The sequence below is a fragment of the Asparagus officinalis genome, chromosome 7, assembly GCF_001876935.1.
Source record: "Asparagus officinalis chromosome 7, Aspof.V1, whole genome shotgun sequence".
In the NCBI taxonomy this organism is placed as follows: domain Eukaryota; kingdom Viridiplantae; phylum Streptophyta; class Magnoliopsida; order Asparagales; family Asparagaceae; genus Asparagus; species Asparagus officinalis.
Genome location: NC_033800.1, coordinates 150,034,492 through 150,055,500, shown reverse-complemented (window position 1 = coordinate 150,055,500; position 21,009 = coordinate 150,034,492). Strand labels below are relative to the sequence as shown.

General features: G+C 42.3%; 1 protein-coding gene across 1 annotated transcript; it reads right to left on the bottom strand.

Moving 5' to 3' along the window:
* Positions 15,929-17,121, bottom strand: LOC109848008 (receptor-like serine/threonine-protein kinase SD1-6). Its single transcript, XM_020417260.1, has 4 exons — positions 16,867-17,121; positions 16,698-16,782; positions 16,585-16,650; positions 15,929-16,476 (listed from the first exon to the last, which is right to left on the bottom strand). The coding sequence occupies exons 1-4, from the start codon at positions 17,088-17,090 to the stop codon at positions 16,162-16,164; spliced, it is 690 nt and encodes a 229-aa protein (XP_020272849.1). The 5' UTR covers positions 17,091-17,121; the 3' UTR covers positions 15,929-16,161.

The following is a 21,009-nucleotide window of genomic DNA, read 5'->3' as shown; positions in this document are numbered from 1 at the left end:
ATGTGATTTATCATTGATAAACCAGCAACATTCACCATCGGATGAAGAAATGTAGCCCAAACCTCTTCTGAACCTGTAGTAATCATCAAGTTTTCCTTTCGGCACATAAGCGGCTTTGGTAGGAATTCAAGGACCTCGGTGGAAGTACAGACCCTCTCCAAGTGTGAAATCATACCCTAACTTTTCCATAAGTTTGTGAGATTCTGGGCTATACCTAAACAAATGGAGATCGGGTTTGTCATCATCATCGTTTTCTCTCAAGAAGTGGTCTGGTATTGGAAACATTTCTCCTTTACCGTAGATGACTTCCTTTTCACCCACTGCCTTTGCAGGAATGATAAGTGTCGTTCCAAATGAATCATGAATATGCTTCTACGTCATGCAAGATGATTTTTGGACGCGCTTCTTCGTCACATAGGACGATCGAAGCGGCATATACAAGTTAGGGTCATCATATAACCTCTTCATTACGTTATTAAGACACAACGAATACTCTAAATCATCGTTTATTGCTATTTCTTCGGCAAGTTGCCAATTACAACTACTATCCGATGATTCTCCATCGTCAAGATTGATTATAATGGGTACAATGTTATTTAATACAAAACCAAAATTATAATCAAGCCCAGCTTCAGTATCAGCTTCTTCTCCGCTGTCTGTACCTTAGACCGATGGTTCAGTATCGGATTCAGCACGGTAAAGAAAGAGAATCAGTAAAATAGTTTTCTAACTCCTTGAACGGTTGCTTATCCACGACCACCATCTTGACCTCGTTATTAGAATCTACATATTTGAGATACTGATGGAGGGTAGAAGGGACTATAAGATTATCATAGATCCAAGGTCGATCCAGCAGTAAGTTATAGGAAGTCTCTACATCAATCACATAGCATGTGACTTCGGACTTCAAATCTCCAATCTGGCACTTTACTCGGATTTTACCCAATGGTCTGGACCCACTGGTATTGAATTCGTAGATCGTAGTGTCTGTGGAGGCCAGCTTACTAGCATGTATTCGGAGACTGTACATCAATCGGAGTGGCATGATACTAACAGCGGAACCCGGATCGACTTGGATCCGACTGACAACGCTAGAGCCAATGTGTCCGGTGAAATACAGGGGCCGGTCATGCTTTGAGTTCTTTGTCTGCATGTCCTCTTTGGTGAAGGTATTGTAAGGAAAGTGGTTCGCCGCGAGGTTGCAGTGTTGGACTGACGGCTCTGGCTTTTCAGGGGTTGGTTCGATCTGAGTCAGGAAAACTTCAGAGTTTGCCAAGGCTTCTTGCAACACCTCCCTTGTTCGAGCTCCCCGGTTTGTCTCTTCCAATTAGTTAATCGAATCAAGACTGCTTCGGGTTCTAAACCTCTTGGTATAAGGGTTCTTTCCCCTTTTGATTTTGTTGAGTCTTCTCAGCGGGTGCAGGGGGAGTTGTGATCACTCCCATTTCAGCCAACGTTTTAGAAGGAATGGTTTTGGTCACCCCCTGCTTAGCTAGTTGATCAGAGGCACTTGGATAGTTGAACTGGTATTCGTTCCCACTTCTGGTAGCAAAGGTCGGTTCTCCGCTGGTTACAAAGGCTTCTTGCTCATCTTCGGAGAATAGGAAAGTAGGAATTCCTTCGTCATCTTCTTCCAGAATTGCTGAGGCTCCGCGACAAGACTTTCCTTTGCCTTTTGATTTCTTCTTAGACGAGTAGCCCGTCCAATTTTCATCTTCAATCAAATCAGGGTGGACCCAAAGAACCTCGCCATTCGGGGCCGTATGCGGCACAAGTTCTTTCTGGCGCTGTCCGTGAGGGTCATCATTGACGGTCTTCATTCCTACCTTCATCATGGGCTCGGGTTAGAACCACTTTAAAGGGACAGATCCGAAGCTGATCGTTACTACATTCGCACCCACCTTTTCCTTTGGCGGCTTCACAGTAATGACTCCGACATCAATCAGAGCTTGGATTTTATCCTTAAGGTCGTAACATGATTTAGTGGGGTGATGAACCGCCCTATGGAATGTGCAGTATTTTGGATCATTAGTTCTCTTAGCATCTTCTTGATCCTGGATTTGAGGCAACTTAATCATGTGTTCTCCAAGAGGCATTTGAAAAGATCGGGAACCTCGTCTTCCTTAAAAGAGTAAATCTTCGGGAACTTTGGTTCTGAAGTCTTTTGTTTTTGAGGTCGTTGTTGCCACTGGACTGTTGTGGCACTTTCTGTTGCTGCTGTTGATGTTGTTGTGGTTGCAGCTTGAATGTCTGATTCGCGTCCACTACATTTGCTTGTGCCTTCCCTTTACCTCGAGGGACGAAGTTCTGCTTCAGGGCATTCGTCGCTGGTTGGCCTCTTTCAGTCTTCTTCCTTTTGAGGAAGTGTTCGGCTTGTTCTCCTCGAACTTTCAAGTCCTTCCAATTCTTGGATGGTGTCACTCCCATAGCTTCAAGGATATCTAACGAAAGATTGTTGTGACAAGTTTCAAGGATGAAGTCTTCACTGACCAGATCTCAACAATTCATTGCTTTATTCCAGAATCGTTTGACGAAGCTTTCGATTGACTCTCCATCCTTCTGCTTCTCATTGAATAACGTCCCGATTGAAACCTCGGCATCGTCATCGAAGAAATTAGTGAGAAACATGTTCTTTATGTCATCCTAACTGCTGATACTCCCTGGCTTGAGATGGCGGTATCAATCAAAGGCTGCCCCGCGAAGGGTGCTAACGAATGACCGGACCATCAAAGGTTCATTGCCGAAGATTACTCCCAAATAGGATTTGAAATAAATTAAATGTTGAGTGGGGGAACCCTTTCCGTCGAACGTCGTGAAGTTAATCAGATTGAATTTCGTTGGGTACGGAATTGATTGCCACTCTCTTGGTTATGGACACGGTATTCCGATCTTCTTTACTTCTTGAGCACTCATCAACGCATTGATCTTGCTCTTAAGGTCCCTCATTTTCTCTTCTTCGCTTGAATCCTTTTTCAGTCGATTTTGAGGAGGAATAATGGGACCATCACCGATGTTATTATCATCAACAGAACCACCCTCGGCATTGGTATTATCAACGGAACCAACCCCAATGTTGTTGTCGGGAGGGGCATCAACGTTGATATTCTCGTCCACTTCTGGATCACTATCTATTTGGTTGGCGTTGTTGCGATGGCTAGTTTTACCCTGTTGATTCATCAGTACCACAATTCGTTGGTCATGTATTTCCCTTATCTGCTACATAGTCATTTCCATTTTAAACTTGAAATTCTCTTTCTGCTTGGCAAGAGCGTTATCGAGAATTTTGGCCATTTGCTCGGCGTTGATCATAAATGATTCATAGGATTGCCCTGTGCTAGATGCCATATCGTCGGAAGCCATTGCAGAACAAGCATTTGACGTTTTATCATCTGAAGGTAGCCCTTTCTGCATTTTTTGGTAATCCCTTCGTCTAATAGTTCCCGCTCGCAACCGGGTTATATGCTGGGATACGTCTGAAAATTGATTGGGACTTAAGCGTCGCGTCGACTTCCCTTTATCAGCCATATTGATGGTCACCTCTAGGAGTTCGTCATCTTGAACAAGTGATCCCTTTCTACAAAAACGCCTTGGCTTGGACTTGGACATTCCGGTGGAGATCCTTTCAAACACCGAGACCCTCTCCGGAGTCGTCTTGGGGAAGCCACATTTTGACAACACTGCCATGATAATCTTGGCACACAGACAGTAAGAGTCCGTCTCTCGGGTACTTCTCTTCCGACACTTCTTCGTACCCCCAGCCCGATAGTACAACTCATCGGCATGATTACCGGAGCAACTCATCGTGTGTTGGCACGACTTCCCAGGTATAATGTCATCGTCGTCAGATGAATATGTTTCCTTCTAGGGACATAACGATTTGTTAGCATCTTCAAGAGTCACATGTTTGGAACCACGCTTTCGTGAGCATAGGACCTCAACGGGTTCCTGGACTTCGACATGCAATCCAATGCGGTCGGTTATAGGAATTTTTCCTATATGGGATGGCTTCCATTGCTTAGGTGGACGTGTACGACCCCCAGCCTGATAAACTGCTCGGGGTTCATTCAACGGGCCCAATCGCTCTATGACCGAGGCTTTGCCTCAATTCTCGTGCTGAGGACCAAGGCGATCCGTAATTGTTTTCTTACCTCTGGACAAGTCCACACTGCCGCGGGGCTTCACTGGAGGTACTGGATTAATTGGAGTAGGGGTGAAACTCGACGGAATTGGAAAAATTGGCGCTGAACACCTCCTATCTCGACCTTGGCGCGGGTCACCTCGGGGTAACCCACACTTGGCTGGGTCACCTCGGGGTGACCCACTGCTGGCCGAGTCACCTTGGGGTGACCCGCGTTCTTCGGTCTTTTTGGCCCCTGTTTTGTGTTTCGGCCTCCATACTTGATGTTTTTTCGGTGGTTTCTTGACCACCTCTTCCTTCTGCAATTTTTGTGCTTCTTGCACTAGAATTCTTGCTTGCGCAAGTAGTGCAAGACACTTTTGAATGCGCTCTTCAAGGGTCGAACGGGTCCTTTTGACGCGGACCCATTCATTCATCGCTGGTTTGGAGGAGGAGCCGATCGCTCGCTGTTATGGTTCTTGGCGCTTTCTGGACTTCAGATCCGCCTCATAGCGGATCCCGTCAACTGGCTTCAAAGCCTTGGCAAGTTAGCATGCGAGGCGTTTGCGTTGCCTTTGACGTGCTCTCTTTGATAGAGTTAGCGCGTCTTCAGCAGTTAGCTCCTTGATCAAAGAGGAGTCGATATTTGCGACTTCGGCCTTATTGGACGCCAGAGGGGCGTTGTGAGGTGCAACTGCAGCAGCGGCGACGTAGAGATCATCGTTTTGGGTCTTCAAATCCGAAGACCAACGAAACTTCCTTGCGAAGGATACCTTCCTGCACTTGCGAGGAGATGAGGATCTGGATGATGAGGACAGGTACTCCTCATATTTCTGTTGGTCGAACTCATATTCAACCTCTTCTTCAACCGGGATGCGAATCCGAGGTTGCGATACTACAGCCTCGATAGAGAGGTTGTTAGCTCCCACTATGGTCGCCAGTGTGTTTGGGTCAGAAATTTCTTTCATTGACGAATTCATTTCAACTTTGGTCGTTACAATAAATTCAAAAAATAGTCTTTTTATAAGACTTTTACACAATAAAAATATAAAAATTACAATTCCTTCAAATAACACACAACAGATGTTTATCGCCTGTTATTTTCGTGGGATCTTTGTCGGTGCCGGGGTTTATCCGTGGACCGCCTCGGATCAGATCCGGTTGACAGAAGGTTGATTAAAGCTCTTACTTCACCATGGACTTAATTGATGAAGTAAATGATCTCGACCAAGCGAGATCACTACTCTTCTCGAGATCAAGTCCAAGCCTGATCTCAATGAATGGGGGGACGGGGCTTCAGATCCTTCGAATTGCTTCTTCTTTATGCTGGGAATTCGTCAGAATCTTTTAGCCTTCTCTAAAATTTCATGGAATGCACTCTCTAAATTGACATCACCTCGCCCTCTTTGATAAAATTTCAGATCTGGAGAATTGGGGCCCTAGGCTTGTACTTATAGGGCTTCGAATGCAGTGTTTGTGGATAAGAACGAGTGATTTGACCTTATCTTTAGTTAACAGCGGCCTAACCATGTTTATGGTGATATCAAATTAGTTGGGAACCTCTGGAACGAAGAAATCCCAAAAGAATCATCAAAATACCAGTTTTGGGTACCGAGGCGCGGGTCAACTCTGGGTGACCAGCACCTGTGCGGATCACCTTGAGGTGAACCGCGCTTATGCGGGTCACCTCTTGATGACCCGCACTTGTGCGGGTCACCTCGTGGTGACCCGTACTTGTGCGGGTCATCTTAAGATTTGCGCTTGTGCGGTTCTTTTCAGACTTTTGTTTTTCGCCGTTTTGCGTATTTTGTTGTCTTGTTGACTTGTACACTTTGCTGACTTGCTTCGTGCACTCGTTAGCTTATTTACCGCGTCGGATAATCCTCTTTGGTTCAGATAATCCCATCCGACTTAGATAATAATGTTCATTGTCTTCGTTTGGTCTCAAACTACATGCGGGAACCCATAGGCATTTTTTGACGCCTACACCTCTGTCAACTACAGAGTCTGAACACACTGATGGGTCCCATATGATTTGGATATGTTTTTGAGCCCTGTTTGGATTTGAATTGGGGAGTTTTTTTTAGGCTAGTTGGACTCCTATGATTCGAATTAGGGAGTTGTTTGACTAGTTGGACTCAAATTTGAGGGAGGCTATAAATAAAGATTACTTAGGGGTTTCTGAATGTATATTTGACAACAAAAATTGATATTTGTTTTGGCTTTGTAAGGGAGAGAGATTATTGTTTCTAATTTTCTGTCTTCGTTGTAACCCCTTAATAAATAGTGGATTGTTGATCTTGTCGTTTGTGGATGTAGGCATTTTGTCGAACCAGGATTAATCCTTGTCTTTTTCTTTGTGAGTTGGTTGCTTATCCGTATTTGACACAACAAATTTAACCTTACTACCTAGACTCATCCTCGTTGATTTATGAATTGAACAACTCACCTAGGCTCAATGTAAAATCTTTGCAGAGGAATTTGATAAAAGATAGAACTTTCAATTTCAATTGTTTTGGTTGGTGAATTTTCAGGGGGAATTTTTTTAAAACAATTTTACAAAAAATGTTGAGAAAATCTTTGCAGAGAAAGTTGATAAAAGAGTAAACTTTCAATTTCAATTATTTTGGTTGGTAGTTCTTCAGGTGGGATTTTTTTTAAAATTTACAACAAAAAATGTTGCCCGCGTGACAGGGGGAAATACTCACCACTATACTACAACGTCTTTGTCGGTAACGAAGGAAACGCTACATATAAAAGGACAAATTTTTTAAAACAACCGTTTTGCAAAATTAATGAGTAAAATCGACCTCCTCACAAAATAGCAAAATCGACCCTTTTCATCTCAACTCAGATGAAAAGGGTCGATTTTGCTACATGTGCGTTTTTGAACTACATGTGACTACTAGTCCCGTGTAGTTTAGGCATTCTGATCTAAGATTAGCATGCCGAACCAAAATGGAGGGGACTTGAAGTCCCGTCCATTTCATGCCAGAGGGACTAGCAGTCCCAAGTTTTAAGCAGAGAGTTTGATTGATGCCTAGAAAATGGACCGGACTACTAGTCCTGTCCATTTTCTGGGCAATAATCAAAATGCACCGGACTAGCAGTCCTGTGCATTTCCTGTGCATAACTTCGTGCATGTTTTTGTGCAACAGCATGTTAATTTCCTGTACAAATGTAAATAACAACTATAAATAACAACTCATATCACACCACAAACTCATAATTTCCTATACAAATGTAAATAACAACTCATATCACACCCCAAACTAGTTTACAAATCCAAAAACCATAAAGCACACCACAAACTAATTTACAAATCTAAAAATCATAAAGCACACCACAAACTCATTTACAAATCCAACAAATCACACCACAAACTCATTTACAAATCCAAAAACCATCTTACATCGATATAAAGACATAATATACCCATTCTCATCACACAACACAAATAACATACCAAAATAGGTTTTTAATGTATATAACAATAATGATTAGTTTACATACATCCAAGAACTCTCCTCCTCCTCCTCTGTCTTCGTCCTCCATCCCAAGCTTGGATGAGTTTGTTATCCGGTTTTGTTTGTGGTTGTGACGGTCCAGCTCCATAGTCAACATGTTTGGAAGGTCCAGCTTCATCGTCATTTTTACGTCGTCCTCAGCTTTTTCGTGGTTGACATGTGTATACGATATCGAAACTGTCCTGTTGCATAACCTCTCATCCATCATGAAGATCTTCGTGAGTTTGGCTTAAGGCTTGGTGAAGCCTCTACACTATTGACTGATATATCAATACATGTTCTCGTGCTTCGGGATATGTACCTGTGAGAGATAATTCAAAAAATCCAAAATAGGAAAATTACTTTAAAATTCAAATTACAGAAATCTAAATTTGAAATTTAATTCTATATTACCTGCTCAAACCAATTCTATGTCATGATTGGCAATGGATTGAACATCATTGATTGTTGCTGTTACGGTGTTAATCGCCTAAGCTACAGTCTCGGCAAAATTATGATAAGTGCCGACAGCCAGGTCCCCTCCAAGTTTAGTGACTCGAATCCAAGAGATCGACTCCTCCGACTCGTCGACTCCTTATTCTTGATGACATCTCATAGGGCGGGATCAGTCGAACAAAACAGTCAAGGTCGACTCCACTAAGGAACCTACCCCGCCCACGCCAAGAACAGCTTCGAGAATGATACCCCTTTCCTCAAAAAAAAATAAGATCAGACCGGAACCTTTCCGGATATGTATCAGCACGGCAATCCACGCTGACACGTCCCATCGCCACCCTTTCAGCCGCCCCGTGGCCTGACTCAGCACGTGGGTCTTGACTAGTCACTTCCCGAAAATTGCGGAGGCCCACCTCCCTGTAATCGGAATGACTTCTCCTCTTACCGCCGATCAACACTTGGCGAGTGGAGGACCAACTTCAGGCTAGCCCTCGCTGCAACTCCTATGCAATCACTTCCTAGGAAATTGCGGAAGCCGCGCCTATCTAGTGATGGAAAGTCTTCTCCTCCAACCGCCGATCAACACTTGGCAGGTAGAGAAGGCTTGGCTCCCAGCCCCCCCCGGGGATGCTGCCATCTGCATGGCCAAAATGACAAAGATATCCTCATCACTTGGATATATACAGGTATAACCCCAACTATGAATGGAGGACTTCTGATTCTCCCCACTATGAGAGAGATTTCTTTTTTTCTTTAAAACCCCATGCAATATTATACGCTGACTTGACCGTCGGAGGTACCACGAGGGAATTAGGGTCCCGCCCTCTCACGGTTGTTCTCCTTGTCTTTGCAGCGAGGAAGGAGCCCTCTAGTTCAAGGAACCAGGCTCAGAGTCAGGCAAAGAGATGACCCCCTCTCAGATCAACTCCCTCTGCTTTGCCTCGACGGCGGGAGCGGAGCCGGTCCTCCCTTGGACCTAATCGACCGTTTGATTAACCAACGAGCATCCCCCACCCCGCTTCCACCGCATGACGAGCCGGACTCCGGCCACGGGGTCCCTCATCTCTTCATCCTAAGGAGGCGAACCAAATCAAGCATCAACAGTTGTTACCTGCAATTATTCCAAAAACACATGTTAGCAATATTGAAGAATACTTACTAACTCTGAAATATCTGACCTTAAATCAAAATCAAAAAATACTTACTAATTCTTTCTCATTAAAGTAACATTTTACATGGTAGTTTGTTGCATTAGTTTTTACCGGCTTGAATTTGCACCGATTCTTGATGGACCATTTCCGGATTGCAAAGATCAATGTCTCATTGGTCTCGAATAGATCCCCTTTTTTAAAAGTGAAGTCCTCAGGCCATTGAAAATTTGGACCAACATCAACAAATTCATCTTGAGAAGTATTTATCTAATCCTCACTATGAAACTCGTCGGGCAACGGATCTTCAGCTTCCATATAATCATTGTTAACATAAAATTGTTCCATCCAACGGGAGTCATCATCGATTCCAGTTGCCACATGCATGCTATCAATTTGCATGCCATCTTCTTTAATATCTTCTGAGTCATCATTTGCTTCTTCTTCTACAATTGATCCGGCAGATAAGGCACCCGTAACGTGGCCCGAAGCGTCGTTAAATATAGTACTTGACGTCCCACCAAGAGAATGCCCGCTTAAATGATATAGTTGAGACCACGGCTCTTGACTTGGAGATTTCATAAAATCACTCGATTCATTGTCTAAGTCAAGCATCCGAGAGAACTCTCCCTGAGGTCGTGAAACCCGGGCAAATTCGAGAATCGGATACTTCTCAATGAACAACTCAATTGACACTTGCCTCTCGACTAATTGTTTCATGTCATTCAACTCTTCATCGTTGGTAATCCCTACGACAATTGTTCTACTCTCATTTATCGGACAGTTGAAGAACACCTTAATTGCATATTCTTCTTTTTTAATTTTAGTAACTCTGTGTATTCCTTCATCATTCCATCAAAATTACATGACTTAGACAGTATAATCATTTTCCTAGAACCTATCTCATACATCGGCATACTGTTCACTCCGACCCTCCGACGCTGAGGCTCCCATTGAAGAAGCAAATAATGGGTATAAAGTTCACCATGGAAACTAAAAATCATTGGTCCTCACATTATTCATCATATTTCACAAAATAAAAACTAAAAATTTTCATATCCAAAATCATAAACCCTAGTCAATCCATATCATTCATCAAAATTCACACAAAAATTACAATTCACACCACAAATTTCATATCCCAATTATAATTAAACCCTTTTTCAAAATTTTTATCATTCATATCAAAATTTAACCCTATCCTGATACATCCATATCAATCATCAAATTCACAAGAAAATAGCAAAAAGTTTTACCTTGGTTGGAGTTTGACGACTATGGTCGCGAGCGGGGCGAAGGCCCCTGTCATCGCGAGCACGATCGGCGGGGTCAGCAGGCGGCGTTAGTAACACCCCTTGAGTATCAGTGATTTACTGGCGTAGCGTGCTCGTCGGCTGCGTGGTTGCGAATATAATGTCTTTTGGGAAATAAGGTCACGAGGATCTATCTTGAAGGGGAGCGAAAGAGCTATGGAGGGGGCTCGCCGAGATGATGTTTAGGGGAGGAAAGAGGGTGAGGGGGTCCTGACAGAAGTCTGTTGAGGGGAGGAAAGAGGGGAGGGGGTCGCGTGATTTGTTTCATGGTAGGGGAATCGCGAGATCTGTTTAAGTGGGGGGTCACGGGTGCGGGCGTTAAAAGCTACCAAATGGACGGGACTAGTAGTCCCATCCATTTTTGTTCGGCATGCTAATCTTTGATTAGCATGCCTAAACTACATAGGACTAGTATCCCCGTGTAGTTCGAAAAAATTTCTGCAGCAAAATCGACCTTTTTCATCTGAGTTGAGATGAAAATGGTCGGTTTTGCTATTTTTTTTGTGAAAATGTTGATTTTGCTCATCAATTTTGAAAAAGGGTTATTTTCAAAAAATTGTCCTATATAAAACTATAATTATACTTTCCCTTTCAAAGACAATTTTTTTTGAATAATAAATATAAGACAGATTAAACTTCTGAAAGAACATAAATCAAAATAAAAAGCCAAACACTTGTGAGCACGCATTTTTACTTCATGGTTGAACTAGGGCTTTTTTTTGTGATGAGGGAACCTTAGTCAGCACATTCGGTTTAACCGCTAGCGGCCATAGTTCGAGTCCTCTCAACTTCAATTTCAACCATGCGGGGCTTCACCTTAATACTAAGGGCCCATCCCCTAGTATGCTCCCGGCCGAGCGCCCCATCGCCAGTGCCAAATCTGGAATTCACGTCTCAGAAGAGAGAAAAGGTGTATTTTCGGGTTTTAGGGCAAAATACAGGTATGGGTTGGGCTAAAGGGGTTGGGTCACATATATTTGGATTTTTAAGGGCTATTAGACATGGGCCAAAGTAGGAGGGGCTAGGCCACATCAACATCTTGTATTTGGGGCCTTGCCACAATTTTTCCTTAAAAAAAGGAATAAAAGCTCAAATATTTAGCTTTACATGTTCAAGTTTAACATATTCAATTTGTATCGTTTAAAGTTCAGACGTGGAATTGGCCACTGAGAAAACAACTATGTTGGCTATGATGTATTCAGACTATATCAAAGAAATACAAGATCGCTTGCTTAAAATTGTCAAGATGTTCCTCATACTGAATCCGCGTTTCATATTAAATCCTATACAGATTTCTCTTCGGAGGTAAACAGGCGATGACGTTAGCAGAATACATATAACTCAGAAGGATAATAATTCTAGTTGGTGATTATCCAACTAACAGCAAATAAGGAGGAGATTTAAAATTCTGGCATCAACAATAATGAAAGAAATTTATATGTTTCTTTCATAGCCATCGCACATTGAAAAGTGATGTGTGTTAGGGAATTTCAGTCTCCCCACCTACTATAATATGTGCAACTTGGAACCCAACCACAATCAATAAGATAGAACAACCACAATCAAGAAGAAAAACACCAAGATTTATGTGGTTCGATCGACTAACTTCAACCTACGTCCATGGGGGCAACAATACGAAAAATTCACTATGTATCAGTGAGAACTACAAGAGGAACCACTCAACCCTCGTCTCTCAATCTCACAACCTCACATACATAATCAACTCTCATATTCTCTCCAAAGCACACTCCTTGTAATCTTTTGCACGGATAAAGATCATGAAACCCTCTCTCTCTCTCTCCTACATCTTTTCTCTACTCTCTTTTAATTTTTCCTCCATCAATACAAGAATATATATAGGGAAACCAAAATCCTATCTCTAGCCTAATTTTTTAATTAGAATAGGATTAAAACTCTTAATCATGATGAAACCCAAATTCCCAATCATGATAGAACTCAAACTCCTAATCATGATAAAACTCAAACTCCTAATCATGATAGAACTCCGACCCTATCTAATTCTCATGAAGTTACACAAAGAATCAAAGACAAAATCCCAACAATGTGAACATTAGTAGGCTCTTTGCTCATGTACGATGTGACTAATCTAAATTACCAATAACAAATCCTTTCACACTATTCATAACTCGTACTCCTCATTTTAGCTTGTTGGAAATGCCAACTGACGGAATTTGCTGGACGATATCTTGAAATAGCGCTGGTGAGTTCCATGTGACAAATGACCATCCTGTGTAGAGCAGCCTAGCGTGTTCTGTTCCATGTGACAAATGAGCCAAAGGTTTGAAGGGATTGTGTTTTGCCATTTTACATCAATCTCACACCATTTAAACAAACCAAAAAAAAAAGGCACGCAATCACGAAGGGGCTTCTAATTATATGACTCGTTACTAAATCTCATGGAGAGAGTTGAAACGTAGAGTGCTTTTTTCTGATCTGCAATACCCATTAATTCTACACAAAGATATCAGAGTCAAAAGACTATTTTGAACCATCGGCCAAAGTATGCACGAGTTTTTGGGTATATTAAGACAACCCCGAACAAGGTTGTGCCAATTAACTCTAGGGAGAATCTTATGATAGATTTCTTAATACGACTTCTAGTTAACCAGATCCTCTGTCCGATGTGTCTATGTCACGACCCTAAATTTCGAACCTAAAAGGAATATTGGAGCCGGACTAAACCTGTAAAAAATCCTCCAAAAATAAACATTCATTAAAAGACTATCAAAATAATATTTTCACTGAAGTAAAACCAATAATAAATATTCTCTATTATCCCAAAAGCCAACACTAATCCAATTAACTTGATAAAAAAAATATTCATCAATTTGAAATATAACTCGACCTAAAGGAAAGAATCCTGTTATTACAAAACTCTCAATTCATCAACTAAACATCAATGACTTTATTTAACCTTCACCTAGAAGACAATAATAATTTCGAATTATATTTCTTGCTCTGTTCTAAGAATTTGAAAAATCATCAACTCCACCTAGTCCCAAGTCTTTGAAAAGAATGAAAACAAAACAATGAGTTCACAACTCAATAAGTGGATAAGCTGATACATTAAACACTGATTTTGCAAAACTAAAATAAATTGACTTGATAAGCAAAATACTAAAATAGTAAAAAAAATTATAATGCAATATTTTTAAAATATATACATGCAATGGAAATAGGCATATCACGTCTCAATGCGGTCAACACTTTAATACTCCGGTTGACTTGGCAAACCCCACTATTATATATGTTGCGCGCCTATGCGGAAGCGTGCTCGCACACATAACAAGTCGTAAGCACGGGAGAAGAATAACCAATCACACACGAGCACAATTCAAAACTAAAATACGACAGATAAATCACAAACATAGATATATACGTTGTTCGGCAATTTGCCTACGTCCACAGGGAGAGGATGGGGAGATTCCACTAAATCAAGGAGAGTACAAAAGGTTACAATCTCACAAAATCACACAAATAAACCCTCAACCAAATCTCTCAACTTGCTTACAATATCTCCCTCTCACAATGCTCAATAGCCTCTCTAATCTTTGATTACAACTCTCCTCTTGATCCTAATCTCTTCTAAGGCGTTCCATATATATAGAAAACTTAAAACTAAAACAGACTAGGAATTCTAAAACAAAAAACAAAACAAATTAGGAATCCAAATAACCTGTTACTAAAACAGATTAAGAATCATGTTACTAAAATAGATTAGAAATCCTAATAACCTATTACCAAAACAGATTAGGAATCCCAATAACTTGTTACCAAAACAGATTAGGAATCTGCTATCCAACAATTCTCCACCTCGGCGAAGTGTTCCCAGAACTGAGCCGACACTAACATGAGCACCAATGCGTCGTCTCACCAAATTCGGCTGCACCAATGTGGTTGCCTACGTACCCCCTCTCCCAAGGGATCAATCCGCCCGTAGTTCATCCAATGGCCGTCAACGACCTTAACAATCACGAATGTGCAACAAGCTTCTACAATGATCAAACTTATTGTTCGGAACCACCTTAGTGAGCATATCCACTGAATTATCCTTCGTGTGGACCTTAACGATCTCCACATCACCATCTTCAAGAACATCCCGAACGAAGTGATAATGAACGTCAATGTGTTTCGTCCTTGCATGAAAAATCTGATTCTTCGCCAAATAGACAGCACTCATGCTATCACAATGAATAGTAACAGACCGCTACGAAATGCTAAGTTCCTCCAAAAGTCCCCGAAGCCAAATACGCTCCTTCACAGCCTCTGTAATCGCCATATACTCTGCCTCCGTCGTCGACAAAGCCATCGTAGACTGTAAGGTGCATCTCCAACACACTGACGCACGGGTCAAAGTGAATACATATCCCATCGTAGACCGGCGTTTATCCAAATCTCCAGCATAATCCGAATCAACATAACCAATACACATGTAAAAGCCCAAAAATTTGAATATTTTGTAATAAATATTAATAAATACGGAGATGGCATTCACTTTTCAGAGAACGACGCATTCCATGCTCAGACCAAGCATGTTGACGTGAAGCACCATGACATACGGAGATGGCAAAGCAGGAACGAGTTCAAGCTTGTGAAGATTGATACAAGGTACAATCCAGCCGATATGCTGACCAAGCCAGTTTCGCTCGAGAAGGTGAGGCTGTGTGCAGCCTCATATGGCCTCCGTTAAGAATGTTGATGGTCGTGCAAGACGCCAAAGATACAAGACATCTGGATGATGCAATCAAGAATGGTGTGAAGATATGATTGATACTCAATCAAATCTTCAAGTGGGAGATTGTCAGCCGCTCTTTGTTGACAAAGGAAAGTTAGGCACTGAAAGTTGTCGTTTTTTGAGAAAAATAAAAAAGGTGATGGGTCCCACAGTAAAATATTATTAGTGACGGATCCCACCAATAATATTTTATTAGTACATAGTGTTTTCCCAAACACTATAAATAGGGCCCTAAACTCTTAAAGAAATTTCATCCCAGAAACAACTCCTCTCATAGAAAAGTAAGAGAGAAAATACAAAGAGAGATTGTGAGAGTTCTTGGAGTGTATCTGATCAAGAGAGGGTGTTCTCTTTGATCTATTCTTTTGGGATATAAAAGAATTTGGCGTCGTCGTTGCACCGTGGAGTAGCTTCGAAGGAGTGAACCACATATATCTGTGAGTACTCTGATTGATTTTTGTGCCTTTATTTTGTGTATTACGTCTCCGTTCGAGGTGTTATTATTGGGGTGTATCCTAACAATAGTGTCCCTCAAAAAAGAAGAGGCAAAGAACGGCATCCTCAAAGTGATTAGTTTTCTCATGCTCAGATGAAAAAGCAATGTTTATCAAGGAAAGGACTGGTTCATCACACTTAGTGAAAAAATGATTAAATCTCAAAGTTTACATCTCATCTACATCACCAATACCTATTATTTACTATCAACAATCTGTGGTCTAGTACTCCAATTCAAACGAGTTGGATAATAGGCCAGCTTAGTTGGAGACAAACTGCCCAGTACGTTTTCACCTTATGAATATGAATGCTCCATACCCATAAGAATTTAACAACGCTATTATTGAGGTAGAACCGATATGAGTGCTTATTACCTGGCTACAAGCATCGTAATTGTTACGCCATTCACACTGTGTAATATATCCATCTTTGACGATGAATGATTAGTCAAAAAATGCTTTCTTGCCACAAAACCTGGTTGTTTAGGCCCTGGCAGCAAAGCGTGGTCGCTATCGCCACCTAACATCAAAACAACAGACGACATTGTTGGTCTGTCCTCAGGGCTCTCCTGAACGCATAGCAATCCAACTTTCATACATCTTAAAACCTCAGCGGTACCAATTGAGCAATCCAAGGATGCATCAACTACTTGCAAGCCTTCACCTTTCTTCCAAAAATTCCAAGCCTGAGATAATTAAAATCAAATGCAGTTTGTGTGTTAACAATAAATAGATGGCTGTACATAGTGCATCATAAAAGAAGTAGAAGGTTGTATTTAGTCTATGGCACTTACTTCACCTAAAAGATGCTCCTCAGACCGAGAGAAATAGACTCCTTTGTTTCTTTTGCCACTTATAATTTCTACCGAGAGAAATAGACTCCTTTGTTTCTTTTGCCACTTATAATTTCTAATACCAAGACCCCAAAGCTAAATACATCAGATTTTATTGAGAAGATACCATTCAACGCATACTCTGGAGCCATGTATCCGCTGCATTCCATCAATACAAAATTAGACATTTTGGAAACAACAATACTAGACTTGGACCATTAAAATTAGATGAAGAACACATACTATGTCCCAACTATTCTCTTAGTCGTCATTTTTGTTTCTTCTCCCCCAAAAGCTCTAGCCAAGCCAAAGTCTGAAATTTTGGGGTTCATCTCGTTGTCAAGGAGAATGTTGCTTGCTTTAAGATCCCTATGAATAATTGGGAATCTAGAATCTTGATGAAGATAGAGAAGTCCTCGAGCAATTCCCAAAATGATGTTGTACCGTCTTTCCCAATCTAGAGACATCTGCTTTTTCCCGTCTGACCAAAATATTTGATAGTTGATACTTGTTAGAATTGTTCATATTAAAAATAAAGGAGACAATATTTGTTTAATTACGATTTCAGTTAGAATACACAACTTTAAGGGTACCACATCATCTGTAATGTTGTTTGTTGCTACTCACAGTAAACCAAGGACATAATCAATTTTTAATAGAATCTGAATGTTGTGAGTCCTTTAGTCAGACAATCTGCTGTCTGGTCCTTAGTCGAAACATGACTTAGCTCCAGTAGTCCACTATCCAACTTCTCTTTGATGAAGAACCTATCGATCTCGATGTGTTTGGTTCTATCATGCTGCACTGGGTTGTTGGCAATACTGATAGCTGATTTGTTGTCACACCATAACTTCATCTTAGCTTCTTGATCCAGCTTCAGCTCCACCAGCATCCTCTTCAACCATAGCAACTCAGCAACTCCTAAGGCCATAGCTCTATACTCTGCCTCAGCTGTCGATCTCGCCACCACTGACTGCTTCTTGCTCTTCCACGAGACTAAGTTACCTCCTATAAAGATGCAGTATCCTGAGGTGGACCTCCTGTCATCAGCACAGCTAGCCCAGTCAGAGTCGCAATAACCCTCGATGTTCACATGTCCATTCTTTCTGAATATCAGCCCCTTTCCGGGGGCACTCTTTAAATATCTCAGAATCTGGTACACAGCGTCCATATGACCCTTCCTCGGATCGTGCATGTAGCGACTCACCACGCTTACTGCAAAGGAGATATCAGGACGTGTGTGACTCAAATAGATCAGCCTTCCCACCAACCTCTGATATCTGTCACGATCAACTGGTTCTCCAGCCTCAGCACCTAGCTTGAACTTCTGGTCGATCGGTGTAGTTGCAGGTTTGCACCCTAACATTCCTGTCTCTTTGAGAAGATCCAGTGCATACTTTCTCTGGGATAGGACGATCCCCTCCGCTCCTCGAGCTATCTCTATTCCAAGAAAGTATCTAAGCAAGCCAAGATCTTTCACCTCGAATTCCTTACCCAGTCTCACTTTGAGTTGGGCAATCTCCTTCTCGTCATCCCTTGTAATAATCATATCATCCACATATACCGTAAGCATAGTAATGTGGCCTCCACTTCGTCGAAAGAACACTGTATGGTCGGCGTTGATCTGTTGGTATCCCATACCAATCATGGCCCTTCTGAATCTGTCGAACCAAGCACGGGGAGATTGCTTCAGACCATAGAGAGACTTCTTCAATCTGCAGACCTTTCCCACTGTTTGATCTGTACCAAATCCTGATGGTATCTCCATGTATACTTCCTCCACTAGATCTCCATGAAGAAATGCATTCTTCACATCTAGTTGGTGTAGCTTCCATCCACCATTCACTGCCAGAGAGATTAAGGTCCGAACAGTGCTCATCTTCGCCACCGGTGCAAAAGTCTCATCATAATCTATGCCATATGTCTGACTATACCCTTTTGCGAAAGTGCACATCCATGCTCACAAACAACCTTTTTTCCACCGGGCTCCAGCAAACATATCCCTTCTGAGTAGCAGAATATCCCACAAAGATACACTTCACAGCTCTAGGGGCAAGCTTCCCGACAGACGGCCTGTTGTCCTTCACAAAGCACACACAGCCAAATACTTTGAGTGGAAGGATCCCATCATTATCTCCCTTCAATATCTCACACGGAGACTTCCAATCCAGTACTCTCGAGGGCATTCTGTTGATCAACGCTGCTGCGGTCAATACTGCTTGTCCCCATAATGTCTCTGGGACATTCATAGAGATCATCATGCTTCTAGCAACCTCTAAAAGATGTCTGTTCTTCCTTTCTGCTACCCCATTCTGTGCTGGTGTGTATGGACAGGTTGTCTGGTGATGTATTCCTTGAGCTGACAAATATTCTTCAAGGGCTCTGTTGGTATACTCTGTCCCATTATCTGACCTCAATACTTTCACCACTGCTCCGTATTGAGTCTGAACAGTCTTATGAAAATTTTGGAAGCACCCAAACACATCACTCTTATTCTTCATCAGGTATAACCAAGTAACACGAGAGAAGCAATCAATAAATGTAACAAAATATTTGTATCCATTCATAGAACTTGTGGAACAAGGCCCCCAAACATCTGAATGTACCAGGTCAAATGCATGAGAACTTCTATGACCAGAACTAACATAAGAGCTTCTAGTAAGCTTTCCAAACTCACATGCATCACACACAAGTTTCTGTTTATTTGCTTTCTCAAATAAAGAAGGATACAATCTACCTAAAACACTAAAGGATGAGTGTCCCAAACGCTGGTGATGGAGCATTAACTCATTTTCAGCACTCATTTTAGATCATACTCCTGCTTCCTCTATGACTGACACCAATGCTGAATCCAGCCCTTCACGATCCAGATACCACAGTCCCCAAGTCTCCGTCCTGTCCCCTTCTCCTGGAAAATTACCTTAGGAATATCAAAAGAAACAATGCATTTTAGTTGGAGGATGATAGAACTAATGGACAAAAGATTGACTGAAAAGGAAGGAGCATGCAAAACATTGGACAAAGTTACAGAACCAGTACAATCGACTGTACCCTTACCAACCACCGGCTGAAATGTACCATCAGCTGTTTGAATACTATCAGGCGATGCTAAGTGAGTATATGATGAGAACTCACTAGCATTACCTGTCACATGACGAGACACATCGGAGTCGACTATCCATGCTGATGATCTGTCAGGAGACATAGAAGCAAGAGCATGTATGTCATCAGTACCTTTGTTCGGATGAGCATAGGTAGCAGTGTTGCCTCTGACGAAGAGTGAAGTAGATGCCTCCGCAGTCCCATTCCTCAAATCTCCATCCCCTGCTACTTGCTGTTTTTTTTCTGAGTATCGTGAGGAGAGCACGATCCTCCTCTGTAAAGACCACCTCAGCTTCTTCTTCTTCTGCTACTGTCAGATTTGCCCGATTCCCTGCTCCTCTTCCACCTCGTCGACCCCCACGGTCACGACCACGACCTCCGAACTGTCCACGTCCACCCGAATCTCCATCCTTGGATGGCTTGGTGCAAGCATGCCGTAGATGACCCACCGCACCGCAGTTATAGCACTGTCGAGTCTCTCTCCTAGATCCAGTGTTGCTAGAGGCTGTCAGTGCTGACTTCACCACAGGAAGTCCACCTGTCCCCGCCTGCAGCCGAATGCGAGTCTCCTCCTGGATCATAGCAGAGATAGCCTCCTCAAGCGTGGGAATCTTCGGCTGAGCTAGGAGCAATGCAATTCGCTGAGCGAACTCTGATGTTAATCCCTTGAGAAACACCATAGTCCTCTCCTGTAGAAAGGCCTCCCGCTCTTTACATCCTGGGTCCTTACAGCTCGCCCGAGGTGAGAAGTGATCATAATCTAGCCACAGACGCTCCCTGTCGCCTCTCCTATCAAGTAACCCTCCAGGTTCCTCCCTGCAAGGGTGTATCTCACCCGTCGCGACCAGCTCAGGTACGTACTCGGTCCATCAAGCTTCAGATCGATGGTCGGAAGCTCCAACTTCTTTGATGGTTTTGTCGCGCTCTCACCAGCCGACAACTTCATCAACTTCATCAAAGTTGATACCTCCGCAGGGTTCAACTTCTTGATGATCTCCTCCATCGATCAAGCTTCAGATCCAATACCTGTTCACCTTTTTCTTCAAACTCTTGTTGTAAGCAGTGAAAATTTCGACAGCACTTCTGCTGCACAACAAGAGTAAGATTTTCAACAAATTCTCGTTTCTCAGAGGAAACAAAAACCAAAACCAGTTATATATCTCATCGATGTGAGGTATATACTCTTCCTGTCATCAGTTCGAGGACTGAGTCGAGGGATCCCATGCCAAACTCGAGGTCCGGCATAGCGCAGCAAGCGGCGGGCAAAGGGTGGGGGGGGGGGGT